The 20,548-nt window shown below is 54.6% G+C and overlaps 1 protein-coding gene across 2 annotated transcripts in view; it reads right to left on the bottom strand.

The window, feature by feature from the left end:
* Window positions 1-20,548, bottom strand: part of DRC11 (dynein regulatory complex subunit 11) — a 153,136-nt gene that overhangs the window by 36,016 nt on the left and 96,572 nt on the right. The window contains exons 12-14 of one of the 2 annotated variants that reach the window (XM_070070001.2): window positions 17,040-17,107; window positions 13,574-13,656; window positions 2,198-2,305 (exon numbers count right to left, since the gene is read on the bottom strand). In XM_070070001.2, coding sequence (XP_069926102.2) covers window positions 2,198-2,305; window positions 13,574-13,656; window positions 17,040-17,107 — 259 coding nt within the window. Of the gene's footprint in view, window positions 1-2,197; window positions 2,306-11,909; window positions 12,895-13,573; window positions 13,657-17,039; window positions 17,108-20,548 lie in introns of those variants that run through there. The other variant, XM_089328875.1, reaches the window with a different exon arrangement.

The following is a 20,548-nucleotide window of genomic DNA, read 5'->3' as shown; positions in this document are numbered from 1 at the left end:
GTGCCGCCTGCCCACTGTCCACTCGGCGCGGGGGCATCAGAGGCTGCTCTGCGCGTGGCCCTGGCTCGGGGCCTCGGTGGGTGGTGAGAAGGGAGGTGGAGTCAACGTGGAAAACACTCAGGAGTTGCTGCCAAGAGGGGAGCTGAGGCCTGCGTTGATCTGACCTGAGTGGGAGGCAAATGGTGCCACGACCCAGGAGAGCCTCAGAGCGCTCAGAGAAGAACTGACTCCAGCGAGGGGGCGGGGCCGTCGGGCTGCACTGTGGGGGCAGCTTGTAGTGGAGGGGGTGTGAGGGGGACCCGAGCACGGGCCATGGCGGGGATCCGGCTGGGGTGGAGGAGGGGCAGGCAACTGACTGGCAGTGGCGGGTGATGGACCGCAAGCAGGGTGCAGCTGCTGGGGTTCCTGAAATGTGGGGGGCCGGGACCCAGCCTTGCCAAGGGCCCTGGCTGACCTGGGCTGGGAGGAGGCCCTGGGGCTAGGGCCACAACCTCGGGAGGGGCGGGAGCCCCAGGAGAGGGCTGGCCGCCAGGGCCGCTCAGCTGGGAAGAGCGTGGTCCGGGGAGGCCTCTGAGCTGGGGCCTGGCTGACCTCAGGCAGGCAGAGGTGGCGGGAGGGACACAGGACACAGCTGCCTGCACCCTCGGCTCTGCCTGCTCCTCGTTGGAGCTCCCCAGAGACCTGCGGCATTTCCAGCTTTTGTTCAGAGCCCTGCCCAGCCTCGGGAGGACCGCAGGGTAACCAGCAGGCCGGCATTGGACGTCCCCGGCCCAGCTCTGTCTCTTGCTGGCCCTGGGCCTTGGAGATGCTTAGCGCTGTGGTTTGCAGACGGTGTGTCCCCTTCCGAGCTCGCGCTGACGTTTCTTGGTCTGGATGGTGGTGCTGGAGGTGGGGCTCTGAGGGGCAGCTGGACTTCACCAGGGACTGGGCTGCTTCCTGCGGGCGCAGGCTGTCCTAAGTCAAGCCCGCCGCTGGGTTTTGCGTGTCTTGCACGCGCCTTGCTTCTCTGTTTTCCGCCATTTGATGCGGCAGCACCGGGCAGCTGCCTCTGGAACTGTGGCCAGAGTGGACGTCTGTTCTTCCTGACTCGGCAGCGCCCAGCATTCTACTAGAGCCACCGAAAAGGGACGGAGACGCCTGCTGATCCGCACAAGCAGGGGCAATGTCGGGCTGGACGCGGCCGGGACCCCGAGGAGGCCGTTTCTGCTGAGGAAGTGACCCCCACTCCGCTCCCAGACCTCTGGGGGACGGTGACGCCGGCCAGCCACTTTCCGGGCTCTCTTGTCTACCAAGGGGGCCCAGCACCCTCAGCCTTCGTCCCGGGTGCCCCGGATGGGGCTGCTGCTCCCTGGCCAGGTGTGGGACATGGCCCGTGGAGCTGTCCGCAGTGTCCACACGCTGGCCACCACCAAGCCGACCTGAACAGCTGCAGCCAACAAACACCTGCCTTCAGAACAGGATCCCACGTCAGCCTGGCCAGGTTCGGTGCAGCACGTGCAGGGCTGTCTGTGCCCCTCCTGCGCCCACTCACCCCGCGGACGCGGTCTGGTCACAGGGCGCAGAAGCCCCACCAGGAGACAAACGCCTCGGCCAGCGCAGGGGCCTGAGGACTCGGCCGCGGTCGTGGACGGAAGGTTCCTCGGTGACAGCGGGAGGGCCCGGCGGGGCTGCCTGAGCACCGGACCCGCACCCACCGCCCCGCGTCTGCGCCGCGAGGGGCCCAGCGGGAGAGCCCGCAGGGTGCTGCCTCCCGGCTCTGCGATGGGCTCCGGGGCTCATCTGTGTATGCAGCCCCCAGGGCCCCACCAGCAGTTTATCTTCTTGCCCCCAGCACAATGCGTGCATCCCGCGCGGGGCTCTGCTCCGATGCCCGTGTCTAATCCCATTCACGGCTCAGAGGTCCCAGCAAGGACTAAGTTCCCACTCTCGCCAGACCTGGCGGTGAGGGTAAATGGGGACCCAGGAAGCCTGGGCACCACACAAGCCATGTGCAAGCCACAGCACACGGAGACGGGGAGGGGGACGGCACCTGCTGGTGCCGCTCGGGGGGCCCAGGGACGCACTGCTGGGATGAACCCGGGCTCACTCAGGGGCTCAAGACACGGAGCTGCAGCGACCACCAGGAGCCCAGGGTCAGAGCCAGCGAGCGGCGCCCCCTGCTGGCAGAAGAGGCCCACTGGGGCCTGGGGGGTCTCACCTAAGGGCAGGATCCCGTACAGCGTGATGAGCTGTCTCACGTCCATGGGGGACGGCATGGGTTCTATGGACACGTGGCGGAGGGTGGTCCCCAGGTAGCTGTACTCACCTGGGGAGAAAAGACGGGAGACATGAGTGGGTGACAGCTGGTGCCTGAGGACGATACAGGACACAACCCACCTTCCAGGCAGAATCAGACACGCAGTGTCACACAGAGAACACGTCAGGAGTGTCACACAGAGAACACGTCAGGAGTGTCACACACAGAGAACACGTCAGGAGTGTCACACAGAGAACACGTCAGGAGTCACACAGAGAACACGTCAGGAGTGTGAACACGTCAGGAGTCGCACAGAGAACACGTCAGGAGTGTCACACAGAGAACACGTCAGGAGTGTCACAGAGAACACGTCAGGAGTGTCACACAGAGAACACGTCAGGAGTCGCACAGAGAACACGTCAGGAGTGTCACACAGAGAACACGTCAGGAGTGTCACACAGAGAACACGTCAGGAGTCACACAGAGAACACGTCAGGAGTGTCACACAGAGAACACGTCAGGAGTGTCACAGAGAACACGTCAGGAGTGTCACACAGAGAACACGTCAGGAGTGTCACAGAGAACACATCAGGAGTCGCACAGAGAACACGTCAGGAGTGTCACACAGAGAACACGTCAGGAGTGTCACACAGAGAACACGTCAGGAGTCAGAGAACATGTCAGGAGTGTGAACCCGTCAGGAGTGTCACACAGAGAACACGTCAGGAGTGTCACACAGAGAACACGTCAGGAGTGTCACACAGAGAACACGTCAGGAGTGTGAACACGTCAGGAGTGTCACAGAGAACACGTCAGGAGTCGCACAGAGAACACGTCAGGAGTGTCACACAGAGAACACGTCAGGAGTCAGAGAACATGTCAGGAGTGTGAACACGTCAGGAGTGTCACACAGAGAACACGTCAGGAGTGTCACACAGAGAACACGTCAGGAGTGTCACACAGAGAACACGTCAGGAGTGTGAACACGTCAGGAGTGTCACACAGAGAACACGTCAGGAGTGTCACACAGAGAACACGTCAGGAGTGTCACACAGAGAACACGTCAGGAGTCACACAGAGAACATGTCAGGAGTGTGAACACGTCAGGAGTGTCACAGAGAACACGTCAGGAGTGTGAACACGTCAGGAGTGTCACACACAGAGAACACGTCAGGAGTCACAGAGAACACGTCAGGAGTGTCACACAGAGAACACGTCAGGAGTGTCACACAGAGAACACGTCAGGAGTCACACAGAGAACATGTCAGGAGTGTGAACACGTCAGGAGTGTCACAGAGAACACGTCAGGAGTGTGAACACGTCAGGAGTGTCACACACAGAGAACACGTCAGGAGTGTCACACAGAGAACACGTCAGGAGTCACACAGAGAACACGTCAGGAGTCACACACAGAGAACACGTCAGGAGTGTGAACACGTCAGGAGTGTCACACAGAGAACACGTCAGGAGTGTCACACAGAGAACACGTCAGGAGTCACACAGAGAACATGTCAGGAGTGTGAACACGTCAGGAGTGTCACGGAGAACACGTCAGGAGTGTGAACACGTCAGGAGTCACACACAGAGAACACGTCAGGAGTGTCACACAGAGAACACGTCAGGAGTCACACAGAGAACATGTCAGGAGTCACACAGAGAACACGTCAGGAGTGTGAACACGTCAGGAGTCACACAGAGAACACGTCAGGAGTGTCACAGAGAACACGTCAGGAGTGTGAACACGTCAGGAGTGTCACACACAGAGAACACGTCAGGAGTGTGAACACGTCAGGAGTCACACAGAGAACACGTCAGGAGTCACACAGAGAACACGTCAGGAGTGTCACACAGAGAACATGTCAGGAGTGTCACAGAGAACATGTCAGGAGTCACACAGAGAACACGTCAGGAGTGTCACACAGAGAACACGTCAGGAGTCACACACAGAGAACACGTCAGGAGTCACACAGAGAACATGTCAGGAGTCACACAGAGAACACGTCGCAGAGAGAGAGTTGAAGGGAAGGCTTGCAAGGCGGGAAGCCCGGTGCACCGGCCGGCGTAGACCGGGAGTTACGCTGGCTGGATGCCGGCCTCCGGGGCGTTTCCGTCCTGGCTGTGGGCGAGGGGAGAGCCCCACCCTGAGGGCTCACCAGGAAGGCGGCCAGGGCTGAGCTTTAACCACGCGCGATTACCCAGGGCACCGAAAGGTCGTGGAAAAGGGAATTAAAGGGGATTTTAATTTGGTGCAAAATTTTTTGAAATCCACACACACATTTTTCACAATATGCCTTTTTCATGACGTCTTCAAAGATTTGGGTGCATGAATTTTCAAGGTATTTTTACACTGAAATAATTTGCTTTTTTTTTTTTTTTGACAGGCAGAGTGGACAGGGAGAGAGAGAGAGAGAGAGAGAGAGAGAGAGAGAGAAAGGGTCTTCCTTTACCGTTGGTTCACCCTCCAATGGCCGGCGCACTGCACCTATCTGAAGGCAGGAGCCAGGTGCTTCTCCTGGTCTCCCATGGGGTGCAGGACCCAAGGACCTGGGCCATCCTCCACTGCACTCCCGGGCCACAGCAGAGAGCTGGCCTGGAAGAGGGGCAACCGGGACAGAATCCGGCACCCCGACCAGGACTAGAACCCGGTGTGCCGGCGCCGCAGGCAGAGGATTAGCCTGTTGAGCCGCGGCGCCGGCCCACTGAAATAATTTTTTTAAAAGACTTATTTGTTTATTTGAAAGGCAGAGCTGGAGAGAGGAACAGAAAGATCTCCCACCCACCCATCACTCTCCAAGTGGCTGCACCAGACCGGGCTGGGCCAGGGGGAAGCCAGGAGCTTCATCTGGGTCTCCCATGTGGGTGGCAGGCCCCAGGCGCTCGGGCCGCCATCTGCTTCCTTTCCAAGCGCATACACAGGGAGCTGGGTTGAAGAGGGGCAGCTGGGACTGGCACTGGTGCTCATACGGGATGCCAGCGGCACAGGCAGCTGCTGAACTCGCTGTGCCACGACGCCGGCCCCCAAACCAAACTTTCAGTTCCATTTCCTCGAACGTGCGGGAGTGCTCTCCTATACTCATTTACCGTTTGCACAGACTTTAAAAATAAACGACGTAAGGGCGCTGTGGAATTTGTACTGGAGAGGTATAAATCTGAATCGGAGAGGCGGCCATTTGAAAGGAAGGGTATGAGTCTAATTTAGGATAAATAGAAGCTTCTCCTCTGGAAGGTGAGGTCCATTTAGTTTTTATCATTTTTAAAGGATTACCCAAGGAATCATGCAGAAATAAATCTTTACGGGTTTAATTAGAAGATATGAAAGGTCTTAATTGTAACTCGCCATAAATCGCAAGTGTTATTTTCTAACTAACTTGGATAAGGTCACCAGGAAAATTAGTTTGGCTGTCTCCATTCGTCAGGAGCAGGGGTCTGCTGTGCCCGTGTGCGTCTCCCTTGATTTGTGTCTGAATCTGGAATAAAAGCAGTTGATGAACCACAGTGTCCTGGATTTTGCTCCTTGGTGCTTCCTTTTTACAACAGGTTCTGGCCGTGTGGCGCCTTCCGTGCCCTGCACATCCTGACGACTGCGGCTCGCACATGGATGTGTGTACAAAGCACTGAAGACATCAAAGCCCATTAGGTGTTTTCAAACGCTATGCAAATTAAGGTTCCAACGCACAGGATGCGCGCAGGGCTGCCGGGGAGGGCAGCCTCTCCCGGTGACAGCAGAAAGTCCCCGGCAAGGACAATGGCGTCGGCGTCGGCTGGGGGAACGAGCTCTAATGAAAGCGTCCATTACGGCTCCAGTTACCCGCGCTGCTTAATGAGCAGGTAATAACTACAGGAGTGGTTAATTTAGCCTCCACTAGACAGAGAGACTGCCGCCGCCATTAATTCCAGCGCTTATTGCTAGTAAACGTGACACCAGCGGTGGCATGAAAGTGACCCCAATTTCCCTGCCCCTGTAAACCCATATTAACATCCTGATGCACCATATCTTCTGGATCCTAACTGATTTCCTTTAAACAAATGATGTGAAGTTGAACTGGTGGGTGTCGGTCCCAATCAAGTGATGTGCACGGCCAGCCCGGGGTGTTTGCCAGCTCTGAGGCCGGCTCTGCCAGCGGATTACTGCCCAGCACAAAGGCCACGCCCCTTCCTGCCCTCCACCTCCTGTTCAGAGCTCAGAAGGTCGGGATTCCCGCAGAGACCCTGCACAGAGTGGCCAGGAGGGAGGGGAGCAGCACACAGCAGGTGGAGGGGTGTCCTAGACAGAGGCAGGGCAGGGCCAGGGAAGCAGGACCTGTGCCCAGTGTCGGGCTGTGTCCCCCGTGCTTCTATGCCGAAGCGTGCATTCCCGGGGGCTCGGAATGCGACCTTACTCAGAAATAGGGTCGCTGTGGATGCCCGCGTTTGGGCTGAGACCCTCAGGGTGAGCCCCGAACCCAGTGGGAGTGGTGTCCCCATGAACAGGGAGAGCACCCTGGGCAGGCAGAGGTGGAGATGGGGCCCTGTGTCTGCACCCCAGCCAATGCCAGGGGCCAGCAGCCACCTGCCCTCGCGGCTCGACCGATGCCTCAGCTCTGCACTTCAGGCCTCCAGGACCTGAGACGGTCAGTTTCTATCACCCATGCCGTCCAGCAGGGGCGCACGTTACGGTCGCCCTGACACACGGACACGGAATGAGTGACGTACCGGAAGAGAAGAAGAATGTCAGTGCGCAGTCAGGAAGGAACGAGAAACAAAACGAAATTCGAGAAACAGAAAGGAATTGGCCTTTCCTTTTTTTTTTTTTTTTTTAATTTTTGACAGGCAGAGTGGACAGTGAGAGAGAGGGAGACAGAGAGAAAAGTCTTCCTTTGCCGTTGGTTCACCCTCCAATGGCCCCTGCGGCCGGCACACCACGCCTATCCGAAGCCAGGAGCCAGGTGCTTTTCCTGGTCTCCCATGGGGTGCAGGGCCCAAGCACTTGGGCCATCCTCCACTGCACTCCCTGGCCACAGCAGAGAGCTGGCCTGGAAGAGGGGCAACCGGGACAGAATCCGGCGCCCCGACCGGGACTAGAACTCCGTGTGCCGGCGCCGCAAGGCGGAGAATTAGCCTAGTGAGCCGCGGTGCCGGCCGGAATTGGCCTTTCCATTTCCACACTGGCTTCTTAGAGAAGCTACTCCAGGCGGGCGGGGGCAGGACACGGACTGTTCTCACTGGTGGCCGGGCCTCTGAGGGCACGGCCAGGACACAGTCATCCCCTCCCCGCCACCCACCCCGCCCCACGACGGCCAGCACGGCCAGGGGCTTTATCCCCTTAGGGCAGGGCGACGACGCGAGGCCAGCGAGCCGGGATCCAGGCTGACTGACGGCTGCTAGAGTCTTCCGGAGCTGCCGAAAGACACAGCTCTGCTTGGTGCGGGAGGCCCGGCTTCCCGCAGGGGCTGGAATCGGCCTCAGCACCCGGCAGAGACCCCTGCGGCTCCACCTCTTGTTGCAGGAGCCCTGCCAAGATGGTGCACGTGTCCTGAGCCTCGAGCAGCGCTCACGGGCTTGGGTGCTAATCACAGCTTCTGGTGTTGGATGCTGAGTCTGCCAGCCACCAGGCCAGGTGACCAATGCCAAGGGCAACGTGAGAAACACCAGGCCAGCACGGGTGTCAGTACCGGCAGGCAGGCAGAAACGACTGTAGCTTCAGGGTGGTTCATTCCAGACTCAGACATGGGTCCAGGGAAGCCAGCGATGGGTAACCAAACACCTGCCCAGACACCAGAGCTCTCTTCCAGCTGGCTGGCCCTCCTCCCCCACTGTGAGGACTACAGCACAGCCTTTCCCATGGCCCCAACCCACTGAGATGACCAGGCTGGACGAAGGAAGCAAGAGAGGCTGCGGTTAAAGAGTCGACCTGGACCTGCCACCCGAGGTCGCCGAGGCTTCGCCGGAGAACTCGAGTCTTGCGCAGACGCTGTGCGCTCTGTCGCGATGTCTGGGTGAGCGCTGCTCTATTTGAGTGATTCAGAAGGACACTGCAGGTCTGCACCAAGTGTGACCTCATGAGCTCACCGCAGGGCCCGCAACAGCCTCAGTGAGAACGGGGAGAGTGACGCTGTGGCCTGCCAGGCGGGAAGCAGCAGGCACTGTGGGCAGGGTCGGGGGCACCCCCACATAGGACCCCCTTCACGTGGGGTCCCTGGGCAATGCTGAGCCGGTCTGCGGTCCCTGGGAGAGAGACAGCAGGCAGCCTGGGAGCTGGCGAGTGCGCTGTGGTTTGGAACTGCAGGCTGAGTATTTTCAAAAAAATACCCTTGAGGGAGGGCATTTGGTGCAGCGGCGAAGACCCCATGACCACCTCAGAGTGCCGGGCTTCAGTTCCCAGGCCGGCACCTGATCCGGCTTCCTGCTAATGCAGTCCCGGGGGGCAGCAGTGCTGGGCCACGTGACGGGCTCCGCCGTCCATGCGGGAGTACTGGGCTGAGTTCCTGGTTCCCGAGTCTGTATGAGGGTGCTGGGAGGAGTTCACGGAAAAATGGAATTAAAAGATGAATGACTGGGGCTGGCACTGTGGCACCGTGGGAGAGCCACGGCCTGTGACATCAGCATCCCACGTGGGCATCAGCTCCAGTCTCAGCTGTTGTACTTCTGCTTCCTGCTAATGAGCCTGGGAATGCAGCAGGGTGGTCCAAATACTTGGGCCCCTGCACCCACGTGGGAGACTGGATGGGGTTCCTGTCTCCTGGCTTCAGCTTGGCCCAGCCCTGGGCCATTGCTGCCATTTGGGGAGATTTCAGCAGATGGACGATTCATTCATTCACTCTCATTCTCTCTGTCTCTCTGTCTCTCCTTTTCTCTCTGCCTTTCAAATCAATCAATCACTATTTTTTAAAAGGTTAAGTTATTTTGCTGCAAAAGTTTTTGAAATCCACGTATTAGTTTTTTCATAGCTCATTTTCCTGAAGTTTTCAGATTCCCCCTCGTGCTGCAGCCACAGCACAGGGCCCCACATGGCTCGTGCTCCCTCCCTTGCAGGCCCTGGTTAGGCACAGTTTGTATTTTTATTTTTTGCTTTGTTTTTAGGATTTACTTGTTTATTTGAAAGGCAGAATGGTTGGAGAGAGAAGAAGACAGAGAGAGAGAGAGAGAGAGAGAGGGAGAGAGAGGGCGAATCTTCCATCCACTGGTTCATTCTCCAAATGGCTACAACAGCTGGGACTAGACCACGTGGACACCAGGAGCCAGGAACCCTATTCAGGAATCCCCACATGAGTGGCAGGGGCTCAGCCACCTGGGCCCTCTTCTGTTGCCTTCCCAGGCACGTCAGCAGGGAGCTGGATCAGAAGCTGAGCAGCTGGACTTGAGCCCATGCTCTGATACGGGATGCTGGTGCTGCAAGTGGCGGCCTAACCTGCTGTGCCACACACTGGCCCCAGAGGCTCGGTTCATAGTGGAGTAGACACTGAATGTTCTCTGTCCACCCTCCGTCAAGGCTCCCCACCATTCTGGTGGCCTGTAGCTCATTCCTAGAACATTCTTCAGGAATGCTCTTGGGGAAGGCATTCTAAGTCTATAAGTTTGTGTCCTGAATACTTAAATTTGGCTGGGCACAAAATCCTTGGATCTTTTTTACTTTGTTTTCTTGAGCATCTAAAATGATTGCTCCATTTACTTTTTTTTTTTTTTAAGATTTATTTATTTGAAAGGCAGAGTTTGGCCGGCGCTGTGGCTCACTTGGCTAATCCTCCACCTGTGGTGCCGGTACTCTGGATTCTGTCCCGGTTGCCCCTCTTCCAGTCCAGCTCTCTGCTATGGCCTGGGAGTGCAGTGGAGGATGGCCCAAGTGCTTGGGCCCTGCACCCCATGGGAGACCAGGAGAAGCACCTGGCTCCTGGCTTCGGATCGGCGCAGCGCTGGTGTAGCGGCCATTAGGGGGGTGAACCAACGGAAGAAAGACCTTTCTCTCTGTCTCACTATCTAACTCTGCCTGTCAAAAAAAAAAAAAAAAGGCAGAGTTACAGAGAGGCAGAGGCAGAGAGAGAGAGAGAGAGAGAGAGAGAGGGAGAGGGAGAGAGAGAGAGAGGTCTTCCATTCACTAGTTCACTCCCTTAAATGGCTGCAATGGCTGGAGCTGACCCAATATGAAGCCAGAAGCTTCTTCCAGGTCTCACTTGCAGATTCAGGGGCCCAAGCACGTGGACCATCCTCCACTGCTTTCCCAGGCCACAGCAGAGAGCTGGATGGGAAGTGGAGCAGCCGGGACTCGAGCTGGTGCGTACATGGGATGCCGGCATGGCACGTGGCAGCTTTACCTGCTGTGTCACAGCGCCGGCCCCTCCATTTACTTCTGCCATAAAGCATTCCTGTTGAAAAGCCTGAGAATATTCTAGTTTCCTTCCCTGTGCAAGCTGTGTGCTCTGTTTCACAGTGATGCCCCAAAGTACTTTTATTAGCAGAGCACCCTGGTGCTGTCAGCCTGAGCTGCATCCCTGGGTACACAGTGAGCCTCCCATGGGGCGCTGTCAGTGTCTCTGTAAAGACAGTGTGCATGAACTGCAGTTATCAGCATTCGTTCTGTTTCTCTGCTTGGCTTTCTTCTTCTGAACGAGAAGTGCGTTATCCGTGTGTTGGATCTTCTTTGTCTTACAGCCATCGTAATTCATTTTTTCTCAAGTATTTTCCCTTTATCTATAATACTTAGTTCTGTTACCTCACTTCCGAGTTCTCACAGATTCCAGTTTGTTCCTGCTGTTCTGAGGTGTCTTCTGTGCATATTAATGCATATTAGTCTGTTTGGAAGTAGGAAGTTCCGGTACAGATTTGCTTATGGGACTGTCTCCTCGGATGCTGATTTTCCCTTAGTCTTTTTTTCTCACATTAATGTTATGTGGGCTTTGACCTTGAATTTTCCACTGCTGAAATTTATGTAGCTGATTTCCCCACATGTTTAGGGGCGGCCATGGTCAGGACAGCTGACACTTTCGTACGTACTACAGCCACGGCGACTTTTTCAGGAGTTCCGGCTCTGCTTCCTGTCCTCGGTTGTTTCTGGGCCTTTTTCCTGTTTTGTGTTATTTTCCCCCATCCTGTTGACCTTTGAGTCCAGGTTTCTTCTTGCCACGGGGCCCTGCTGGGGAAGGAACCACGCACTCACTCCCAAGAGTCTGACAGCTGCAGCTCCTCCATGCTCCCCCATTCCTCCCCAGGGAACTCATGTGCTGAAAGTGGGCACAGCCCCTCCTGTCCGGGTCAGCTCTGTCCCACCGTGGCCACGGCCCTTTCCAGTGAGTGCAGGCTGTGCTGGGGTCTCGTGTTCTGAGGCCCCTCAGTGCCAACTCTCTATTAACTTCTTCCCTGTTCTGGGCTTTTCCAAAAATCTGTTAGTTCCCAGGTTGCAGCTAAACTTTTGGCCTATGAACTTGTGTTTTTGCTACCTAGTTGCTCTGTTTATTTTTTATGTGGGGACTTCAGAACGCCCATTGCTGCTGTTGAAGCTAAAGATCTGATTGGGGAAAAATAAGTCAAATACGGACAAGGTTAAAGCATGCCAGCCCTTGGGGAAAATTTGAATTTTTTTTTTTAAGAAATGGTTCATTTTCTCAGGGGCTGATGCTACCCACTATGACCTTGGGTACCGCAGAGGTTAGAAACTGGAAGATCACAGGAAAAGTCCAGAATGGTTAAATTCATAAGGAGTTGAGAAATCAGTCCACAAATATTTACTGGGAATGCACCATGTGCCAGCACCGTAAAAGCACCAGGAGCTGTACGAAGCAGTGGGATCTTTAGCTACAAGACTGGAGCCACACATAAGAGCCCGTTCTGTCAGAAGCTGTCATTTTCATTACTAACATAACTAACAGAACACAATCAAGGGAATACAGGAGGAAACTGTCCAGGACTTGAACAAGAAACACATGAAGTAAGCAGGAACTCAATACACACGCCAATTCATGTTCTGGTCAAATTGTTACACTTGCTGGAAATGAGTCTCCGAGAAGGAAACAAGGCTGCCTTTCACAGGAGTCAAATAAACACTTGGTCAAAGGAAAATGCTGGCCTTCTCGCTCTCTCGGGCCGAAACGGGGCCCACACAGACAGACGGAGTAAGGATGGGGTGCATTACAGCACAGTTAACCAGAGAGCGGCCACCAGTCGACACCGATGCTGCAACATTTCGACAAGATTCCGTATTTCCACACAAGGAACAGAACCTGCTGGAGGAAGAAGGACCCATCACAGTGATCACTGACGCAGGCAAAAGCCACCGTGGAGGCTGAGACACCAGTGCAGACAGCATCCCCACAGCCTCAGAGGACGGCCCCCAGACCACTCATTAAGTACAAAGGAAAAGACGAGACTTTGAGGTGGAGAAATCGGCAAACAGCACCTCCTGCTTGTGATCAGCCCTAGCACTGCCCGTGGGGGACTGGGGAGCACCACGGACCCTCAGCTGGAAGCCCGGCCATCTGCGGTTTCCTGCTGAACATGTAGAACCCGAATCAGCTCACAAGGAGACCATCAACAAAGTCAGTCCTGAGGCGGCCTCGAACACATCTCAGAGTCTTCAAAGATAGTCAGTGTCCTGGAGGATCAGAGCAGTCCAGGGCAGTGTTCCAGAATGAAGGCAATTCAAGAAGACTGAAGGCAGCTGACAGCCCCCTGGAAGACTCCGGACTGGACTGTGGGTTGAGGACAAACACGATCGGACTACGGGGAAACTGTTAGCCACACGTCACTGGGGTCTCAGCATCTGGACTGACGCTAAGTTTCCTGAGTGTGACGATCCTTTGTGCTTATGTAAGAGAGACGGTCCCTGCTTACCAGACATACACTCTTCATGAAAGCAAAGAGAGTAACTCCACTAGGGTGCAAGAATTTCAAACTTCCAGTATGTCCTGGGCTCATCGTATTGTTTTATAAAAATCAAGATAAAAACATCAGTTGAGGAATTGGTACCCTCTCCCCTCCCCTCTTCCCTTTCTCTCTGCTGGAGGCCTCGTTTGGAAAGAATGTGTCCTGGAAGGATGTGTGTTCAGCCATGAGCACATGAACGATTCATCTTCTGAGGTCTGAGTACGTCAGAATGAGCTGAGGAACCTGTTAGCAGGTTAAAAAGAATCTGCTGCTACCATGTTAGGGCAGAGGAGCTGGGCCAATTTGATCAAGAGAACCTGTTAGTCTACAGTGTTCTCTTAGGTTATTCAAATCGGTTCAGTCTGGCAAATATGTAGCAGAAGCCACCGTGGGCTAGGTTCTGGTTTGGCTAAAAACACAAACGAAGTATATTCCCAAGCTCTGGGGTCTCACAAGCCCAGGGGAGTCACGTGACCCAGGTAGCATCGTGCGGGTGTCCCTTACCAATGTAATCAGAGAGGTTGACTTTCCGAGCTGGGATCAGCAGCCCTTCTTCCACCAGCTCCTTGTACAGGGACTCGATGGTCCTGGGGAGAGAGCAGCGCGTCTGCGTCATGAACACACAAGACATCAAAACCACAGACGCCAAGAACTTGAACCACACCTACTGCAAAGCATGTTTGTGCATGTGCAAATCGATGGACTCTGGGACTACGTTAGGTTTCTAAAAACAACACCTTCACTCATCCACATGCATACTGGAAGTCTCCCAGCAAGAGAAGTTTTATCTCTGAGTGTCTGAGACCAGCTATAGCTCCTGCAAACCGCCCTCCCATCACTCCTATGATGGCGCAAACATAAATCAGAAGTTACCCAACAATAGTGATGCAACGAGCCCAGAACTGCATATGCAGTTGGCGTCTGCAAGCTATGGCAGGTCATTAATTCTTTGTGATACATGTTTCCTTTTAACCCGATACTATAACAGTTTAAAAGAAATACCTGCAGAGAACAAAGCTTATACCGGAGGCCATTTTTACACGGAACATAGAATGTCTAAAGCTGTGAGTGTGATGATTTTTTAGGAGGGCGCTATATTTTTCTGCAGTGTCTACAGATGTCTGAACCACTTCTCTAAGAAGGCGTGGGCATGGCGCCAGCACACTGGTCATTTATATTAACTGAGAAGAAACGGATGTGGTATCCCACTGAACGAGGCTCCCGCAGTTCTCACTGGGGTTTGCTCAGGGAACTCAGCGCGGTGCTGGCGAAACACCACTCAGTAGGGTCCCTTATGATGTTAGGTCTTTCCCTTCCTTTATTCTTCTGTTTTATCCTAGTCTTTCCTTAGGCTGATAATTGTAAACATAAGTGTTTTTAAATAGACCCACTGTTCTGTGATCTGAGTTAGTGCGATTAGAAGACCCGAGAGTATCAGACTCAAGCCAAATACTATTAGGATAAATTTCAATCTAATGATCGCCATCTTTGGTTGATTGGAACCGTGTTCCATCAAATATATGTAAAAGACTATGCCTCCTGCTGAAAATTAAGAATGGTTTAATTGCAATGGAATTTAGGAGAACAGAATCTGACCTATCAAGGAAGCATCAACTACTTCATCTGACACTTATTTAACATAAACATAACACATAGGTGAAAACACCAACACAAAACTGAAGAAAGTCTACATTCATCAAAACAGAATATATGAAGACACTCCTGCCGGTGCCGCAGCTCACTAGGCTAATCCTCCACCTTGCAGCGCCAGCACACCGGGATCTAGTCCTGGTCGGGGCACCGGATTCTGTCCCGGTTACCCCTCTTCCAGGCCTGCTCTCTGCTGTGGCCCGGGAGTGCAGTGGAGGATGGCCCAAGTGCTTGGGCCCTGCACCCCATGGGAGACCAGGAGCAGCACCTGGTTCCTGCCTTTGGATCAGTGCGGTGCACTGGCCGCGGCAGCCATTGGAGGGTGAACCAACAGCAAAGGAAGACCTTTCTCTCTGTCTCTCTTTCTCACTGTCCACTCTGCCTGTCAAAAAAATTAAAAAACAAAACAAAACAAACAAACAAACAAACAAACAAAAAACAGACACTCCTGGGGCCAGTGCTGTGGTGTAGTAGGTCAAGCCTCTGCGTGAGGGGCAGGCATCCCACATGGGTGCTGGCTGCTCCACTTCAGATCCAGCTCCCTGCTATGGCCTGGGAAAGCACTGGAAGACGGCCCCAGTGTTTGGGCCCCTGCACCTGAGTGGGAGACCTGGAAGAAGCTCCTGGCTCCCGGTTGCAGATGGGCCCAGCTCCAGCCACTGCTGCCATCTGGGGAGTGAACTAGTGGATGGAAGACCTCTCTCTTCTCTAACTCTGCAGTCCCAATCAGAAAACCGTATTTGGATTTTTCCAGTGAGATCGACTTTTGCTATGGGATAACACATTTTCAACTTTAAAACTACCTAATCCATACTGAAAATGCTGGTTGTAATGGTGATGTCAGTTTGATGAGGGAAACAGGAGTGGTCTTACAGTATCGTGGGAGAATGAACCCGAGCCAGTGACACAGGGATATTTAAAAGTTCCTGAAAGGGCCGGCGCCACGGCTCACTAGGCTAATCCTCTGCCTTGCGGCGCCGGCACACCGGGTTCTAGTCCCGGTCGGGGTGCCGGATTCTGTCCCGGTTGCCCCTCTTCCAGGCCAGCTCTCTGCTGTGCCCCGGGAGTGCAGTGGAGGATGGCCCAAGTGCTTGGGCCCTGCACCCCATGGGAGACCAGGAGAAGCACCTGGCTCCTGCCATCGGATCAGCACGGCACACCTGTGACAGTGCGCCGGCCGCAGCGGCCATTGGAGGGTGAACCAACGGCAAAGGAAGACCTTTCTCTGTCTCTCTCTCACTGTCCACTCTGCCTGTCAGAAAAAAAAAAAAAGGTTCCTGAAAGGGAGCAGGCGCTTGGCCTAGGGATTAAAACGCCCAGGTTCCACACTGGGGGGCCGGGTCCCTCCCGGGTCCCTCCCGCCTCTCGCTCCTGCCTGTGCAGACCCGGACACGGCCCTGGTGGCATCAGCACTCGGGCCGCTGCCACCCACGTGCAAGACCCCGATGGAGCTCCTGGCTCCCGACTCTGGCCTGGCCCAGCCCTGGCTATCCTAAATACTGGGGGAGTGGGCCGGAGGATGGGGGCTCCTCCTGCCTCTGCGGGCCAGGCCTCCTCGAGGGATGCGCCTGGCTGGACGCACCACAGCGGTGCAGGTGCCCAGAGGCACACGGCTCTCCCCAGGCACCAGGGCACCCCAATCTCAAACGCGGCCCAGGCCCGCTGTGCAGGCAGCCAGCCAGCGCCCGGATGCTGAGCTGCTCCCCAGACAACCGAGCCCCGCCTGGGGAACCGCGCGGGCCGCTCTCGGCAGCCTCCCGCACCCCCGCACGGCTCTTCCACGGGCCAAAGGCCGGGCGCCCCCGCACACGCTGTGTCTCCTCCTGGGAGGAGCAACACGTGACCCGAACAAATGACCGGGGGGGGGGGGGGGCACGTGACCAAGCGCCGGGAAGCACGTGGCCCAGTGAGGGCTCCGGAGACCCCACCCGCGCGGACCGGTTCCCCCGGGCCAGGGGACGAAAGGCCTCTTCAGGATTTAGCAAACTCCTCTACAATCCCTGGCCCTGGAACCCACGCGCTGTTTTCCATGTGGGAGCCATTACGGACAGTTCACACCGAGGCCCGCGGAGCGGCGGGTGCGGGGCTGTTCCCCGGGGGAGGCGCGGGTGCGGGGCCGTGCCCGGGGGTGGGGGGGGAGGCGCGGGTGCGGGGCGGGGCCGGGCCGTGCCCGGAGTGGGGGTGGTGCGCGGGTGCAGGGCTGTGCCCGGGGGAGGCGCGGGTGCGGGGCGGCCCTGGCCTCCCAGGTGTGCGGGGCCGCAGAGGGGGCTCAGGCCGCGCTGGGGCCGCGGTGGGGTCTCCCCGCCACCGCACCACGCACCTGTCGGCCGTCAGGTCTTTCTCCTTCTTCTCCCGCTTCCCCCGCCTGCCTCTCTTCTCTTTCTTTTTCTGAAAGTGGAAAAGACCAGGAGTTTAGTAAAACCACGCAGCCAGGGGGCCCTCGCCGGGGGCTAGGCGGGCTGCGCTGCGGGGTGGCCCAGGCCGTGGGGGCCGCGCTGGGAGCAGGTGAGGCTGCAGGCCAGGGCCCGACCTGGGCTCCATCCGGGCTCTGCTCCTGGGCTGCCCCCCAAGGGTGCTAGGCCTGGGCCGGGGGCTAGGCGGGCTGCGCTGCGGGGTGGCCCAGGCCGTGGGGGCAGCACTGGGCGCACAGGTGAGCCTGCAGGCCAGGGCCCGACCTGGGCAGGCCCCCTTCCAGGCTCTGCTCCTGGGCTGCCCCCCAAGGGTGCTAGGCCTGGGCCGGGGTCTAGGCGGGCTGCGGCTGTGGGGTGGCCCGGGCCGTGGGGGACGCGCTGGGAGCAGGTGAGGCTGCAGGCCAGGGCCCCACCTGGCCCCCATCCGGGCTCTGCTCCTGGGCTGCCCCCAAGGGTGCCAGGCTTGAGCCGCACTGGCTGAACGTCTGCGGCCCCCAGTTCCTGCGGGAAAGCCAGGCCCCAGGTGCCGGCGTGTAGGCAGGGCCGTCACTCGCGAGGCCCTAATGAGACAGGTCGCAGGGAGCAGGCTCAGCCCGCTTTGCGCCCCTGGCGGATCCCGCACCTGCAGGAGCTTCGATTGCCTGTGCTTCTGAGGTCTTTTCCAAGAAGTCTTGCCGAGTTTCCCCAGTGTTCTCTAATGATTTGATGGTATCAGGCCATAGGTTTAGGTCTCTGATCCATGTGGAGTGGATTTTTCTGTAAGGTGTCAGGTAGGGGTCTAGTTTCATACTTCCGCATGTGGAGATCCAGTTTCCCCAGCACCACTTGTTAAAGACTGTCCTTGCTCTGTGGATTTTGTTGTAATTCTAAGAAGTCTTTGCCTAGTTTTAGATCCTAAGTCTGCATTTTTCTTCTAAAAGTTTTATGGTTTTACCTTACATTAGGATCTCAATTTGAACTAGGTTTTGTATAAAATATGACACTGGGGTCAAGGTTCATATTTTTTGGTTAATAAATGCCCAGTTGGCCCAGTACCATGTATTCAAAGGGTATCTTTTCTACCTCGAATTGCTTTTGCACTTTTGTCTAAAAGTCTCCTTGGTATATTTGTGTGGGCCTGTTTCTGTGGCTCTCTGTGCAACTATCTACCAGTTGCACACAGTTTGTATCATGACAAGCCTTGACTTTGCATAAGTTGATCCATCTCATTTTATTCCTCTTTTTCCAAATTCCATTAGTTTTTCTAGTTCCATTGCCTTTACATAAATTTTAGAATAATCTTTTCAATGTGCACACATTATATTACTGGGAGTTTGATAAGAACTGCATTAAACCTTTGTATAAATGTGGAATTGTCATTTTTACTATGTTGACTCTTTCAATCCATGAACATGGTATGCCTTTCTATTCAGCACTTCTCTGATTTCTTCCATAGGTGTCATGCAGTGTTAGCATACGAGACCTGCATATGTCTTGCTAGATTCATAACTCAATATTTCATTTTCTTGAGTGATTTAAAATTATATTGTATTTTAATTTTGGTGTCCCTGTGTTCATTGCTGGCATACAGATATATAATGGATCTTTGCATGTTTATCTTGTATGCTGGGATCTTGCTGCACTTATTATTTCTAGGCATTTATCTGTAGATTCCTTAGGATTTTCTATAAAGACAATATTCCATCTGCACATAAGTCTTTTTCATTTAATGGTAGAGTTCTGGATTTATAGAAATGTTGCAAAAATAGTACAGAGATGTCCCATATATTTTTCACATAGTTTTTCCTAGTATCATCTTACCTTACTATGAGCCAACACATATATTTTTTTAAAGATTTATTTATTTATTTGAAAGTCAGAGTTACACAGAGAGAGGAGAGGCAGAGAGAGAGAGAGAGAGAGAGAGAGACAGAGAGGTCTTCCATCCGCTGGTTCACTCCCCAATCAGCTGGAGCCGATCCAAAGCCAGGAACCAGGAGCTTCCTCCGGGTCTCCCACGTAGGTGCAGGGGCTCAAGGACCTGGGCCATCTTCTACTGCTTTCCCAGGCCATAGCAGAGAGCTGGATCAGAAATGGAGCAACTGGGACTAGAACCGGTGCCCATATGGGATGCTGGCGCTTCAGGCCAGGGTGTTAACCTGCTGTGCCACAGCGCAGGCCCCTACCAACACATATGTTTAATAAAAGTTCAGCTTACTAGGTTTCCACTAATTCTTCCCAATGTCCTTTTGTGCACTGCCCCCGCCCAGGGACCCCACATGAGGTTTAGTTGTCCTGCTCCTCAGTCTCCTCAGGTCTGTGGCTGCTTTTATACTTTTCTTATTTGGGGAGACCTTGGCAGTTGTGAGGAGTGCTGATTGTGTATCTTGTAGAGTCACTAAATTATGTTTTTCTAATGTGTCTTGCATGATTCGTCTTGGATTATGGTTGTTTGGGGAGGGCGAACAGAGGGTGAACCGCCACCTTCATAATGTGACATCGAGGGTGCTTGTTGCCCATGAATCATCACAGATGAGGTCAACCCAGTCACTAGGGTGAGGTAGCACTTGTCAGGCTTCTCTAGAGGTGGTCTCATCTCTTCCACACTCCAGCCTTTGGGAGCAAGTCACTAAGCAGTTTGCACTTGGGGGAGTTAAGCTGCACCTCGTTGGCGGGAAGACTGTGCACTCACTACTTGGAATTCTTCTGCATGAGCCATCTGTCTTATTCCCTTGTTCACTCAGGTACTCATCAGAATGCTCACAGCTCTTCATTTTATACTTTGGATTATAACTCAGTATCTCATCGTCTGCCTTCTTGCTCCGGGTGTGCCAGTCTTGCTCTGTGGGAAGTCTTTGGGCCTTGGTGTGCATTCAGGGTGTTCTCACTGTTAAAAGATGCTCTGGGCTCTGGGGCACCTGCTAGCCCTAGAGTCAGCCCTGCTTCCTTTTATTGTGGGATGGGACTGGAAGCCAAGGTCTAGGGGTTGGACATGCTCATTCCACTGGGCTGTCATTGCTCCAAGGCCCTATCAGTAGACCAAGATAAAAAAAAAAAAAAGATTTTTTTTAATATATTAATTCTGTGCAAAAAATTTGCCAAGTTCAATGATTAATTCTAATAGCTTGTTAAGTTCTTTTGGATTGTTTACATAGATAATCATTTCATCTCTGATAAGGGACAGTTTTCTATTTTCCTTTTAATCAGTACATTTTTGTTTGTTTTTCTTGACTCATTGCACTCATCAAGCATTCCACTGCAACGCTGAATAGATATGGTAAGAATGAATATCCTTGTTTTAGTCTCCAGACCAGGGAGAGTGTTTAATGTTTTACTGTTTAGCGTGGCGTGGCCTGCAGGGTCAGATTGAGACGATTCGCTTTATCGCTAGTTTGCTGAGAGTTCCCCTTCCTGGAAAGTGCTGGATTTTACTAAATGC

The sequence above is a fragment of the Oryctolagus cuniculus genome, chromosome 3 (assembly GCF_051225735.1).
Source record: "Oryctolagus cuniculus isolate XC-2025 breed Fujian yellow rabbit chromosome 3, ASM5122573v1, whole genome shotgun sequence".
Taxonomy (NCBI): domain Eukaryota; kingdom Metazoa; phylum Chordata; class Mammalia; order Lagomorpha; family Leporidae; genus Oryctolagus; species Oryctolagus cuniculus.
This window is presented reverse-complemented; position numbering and strand designations above follow the sequence as displayed.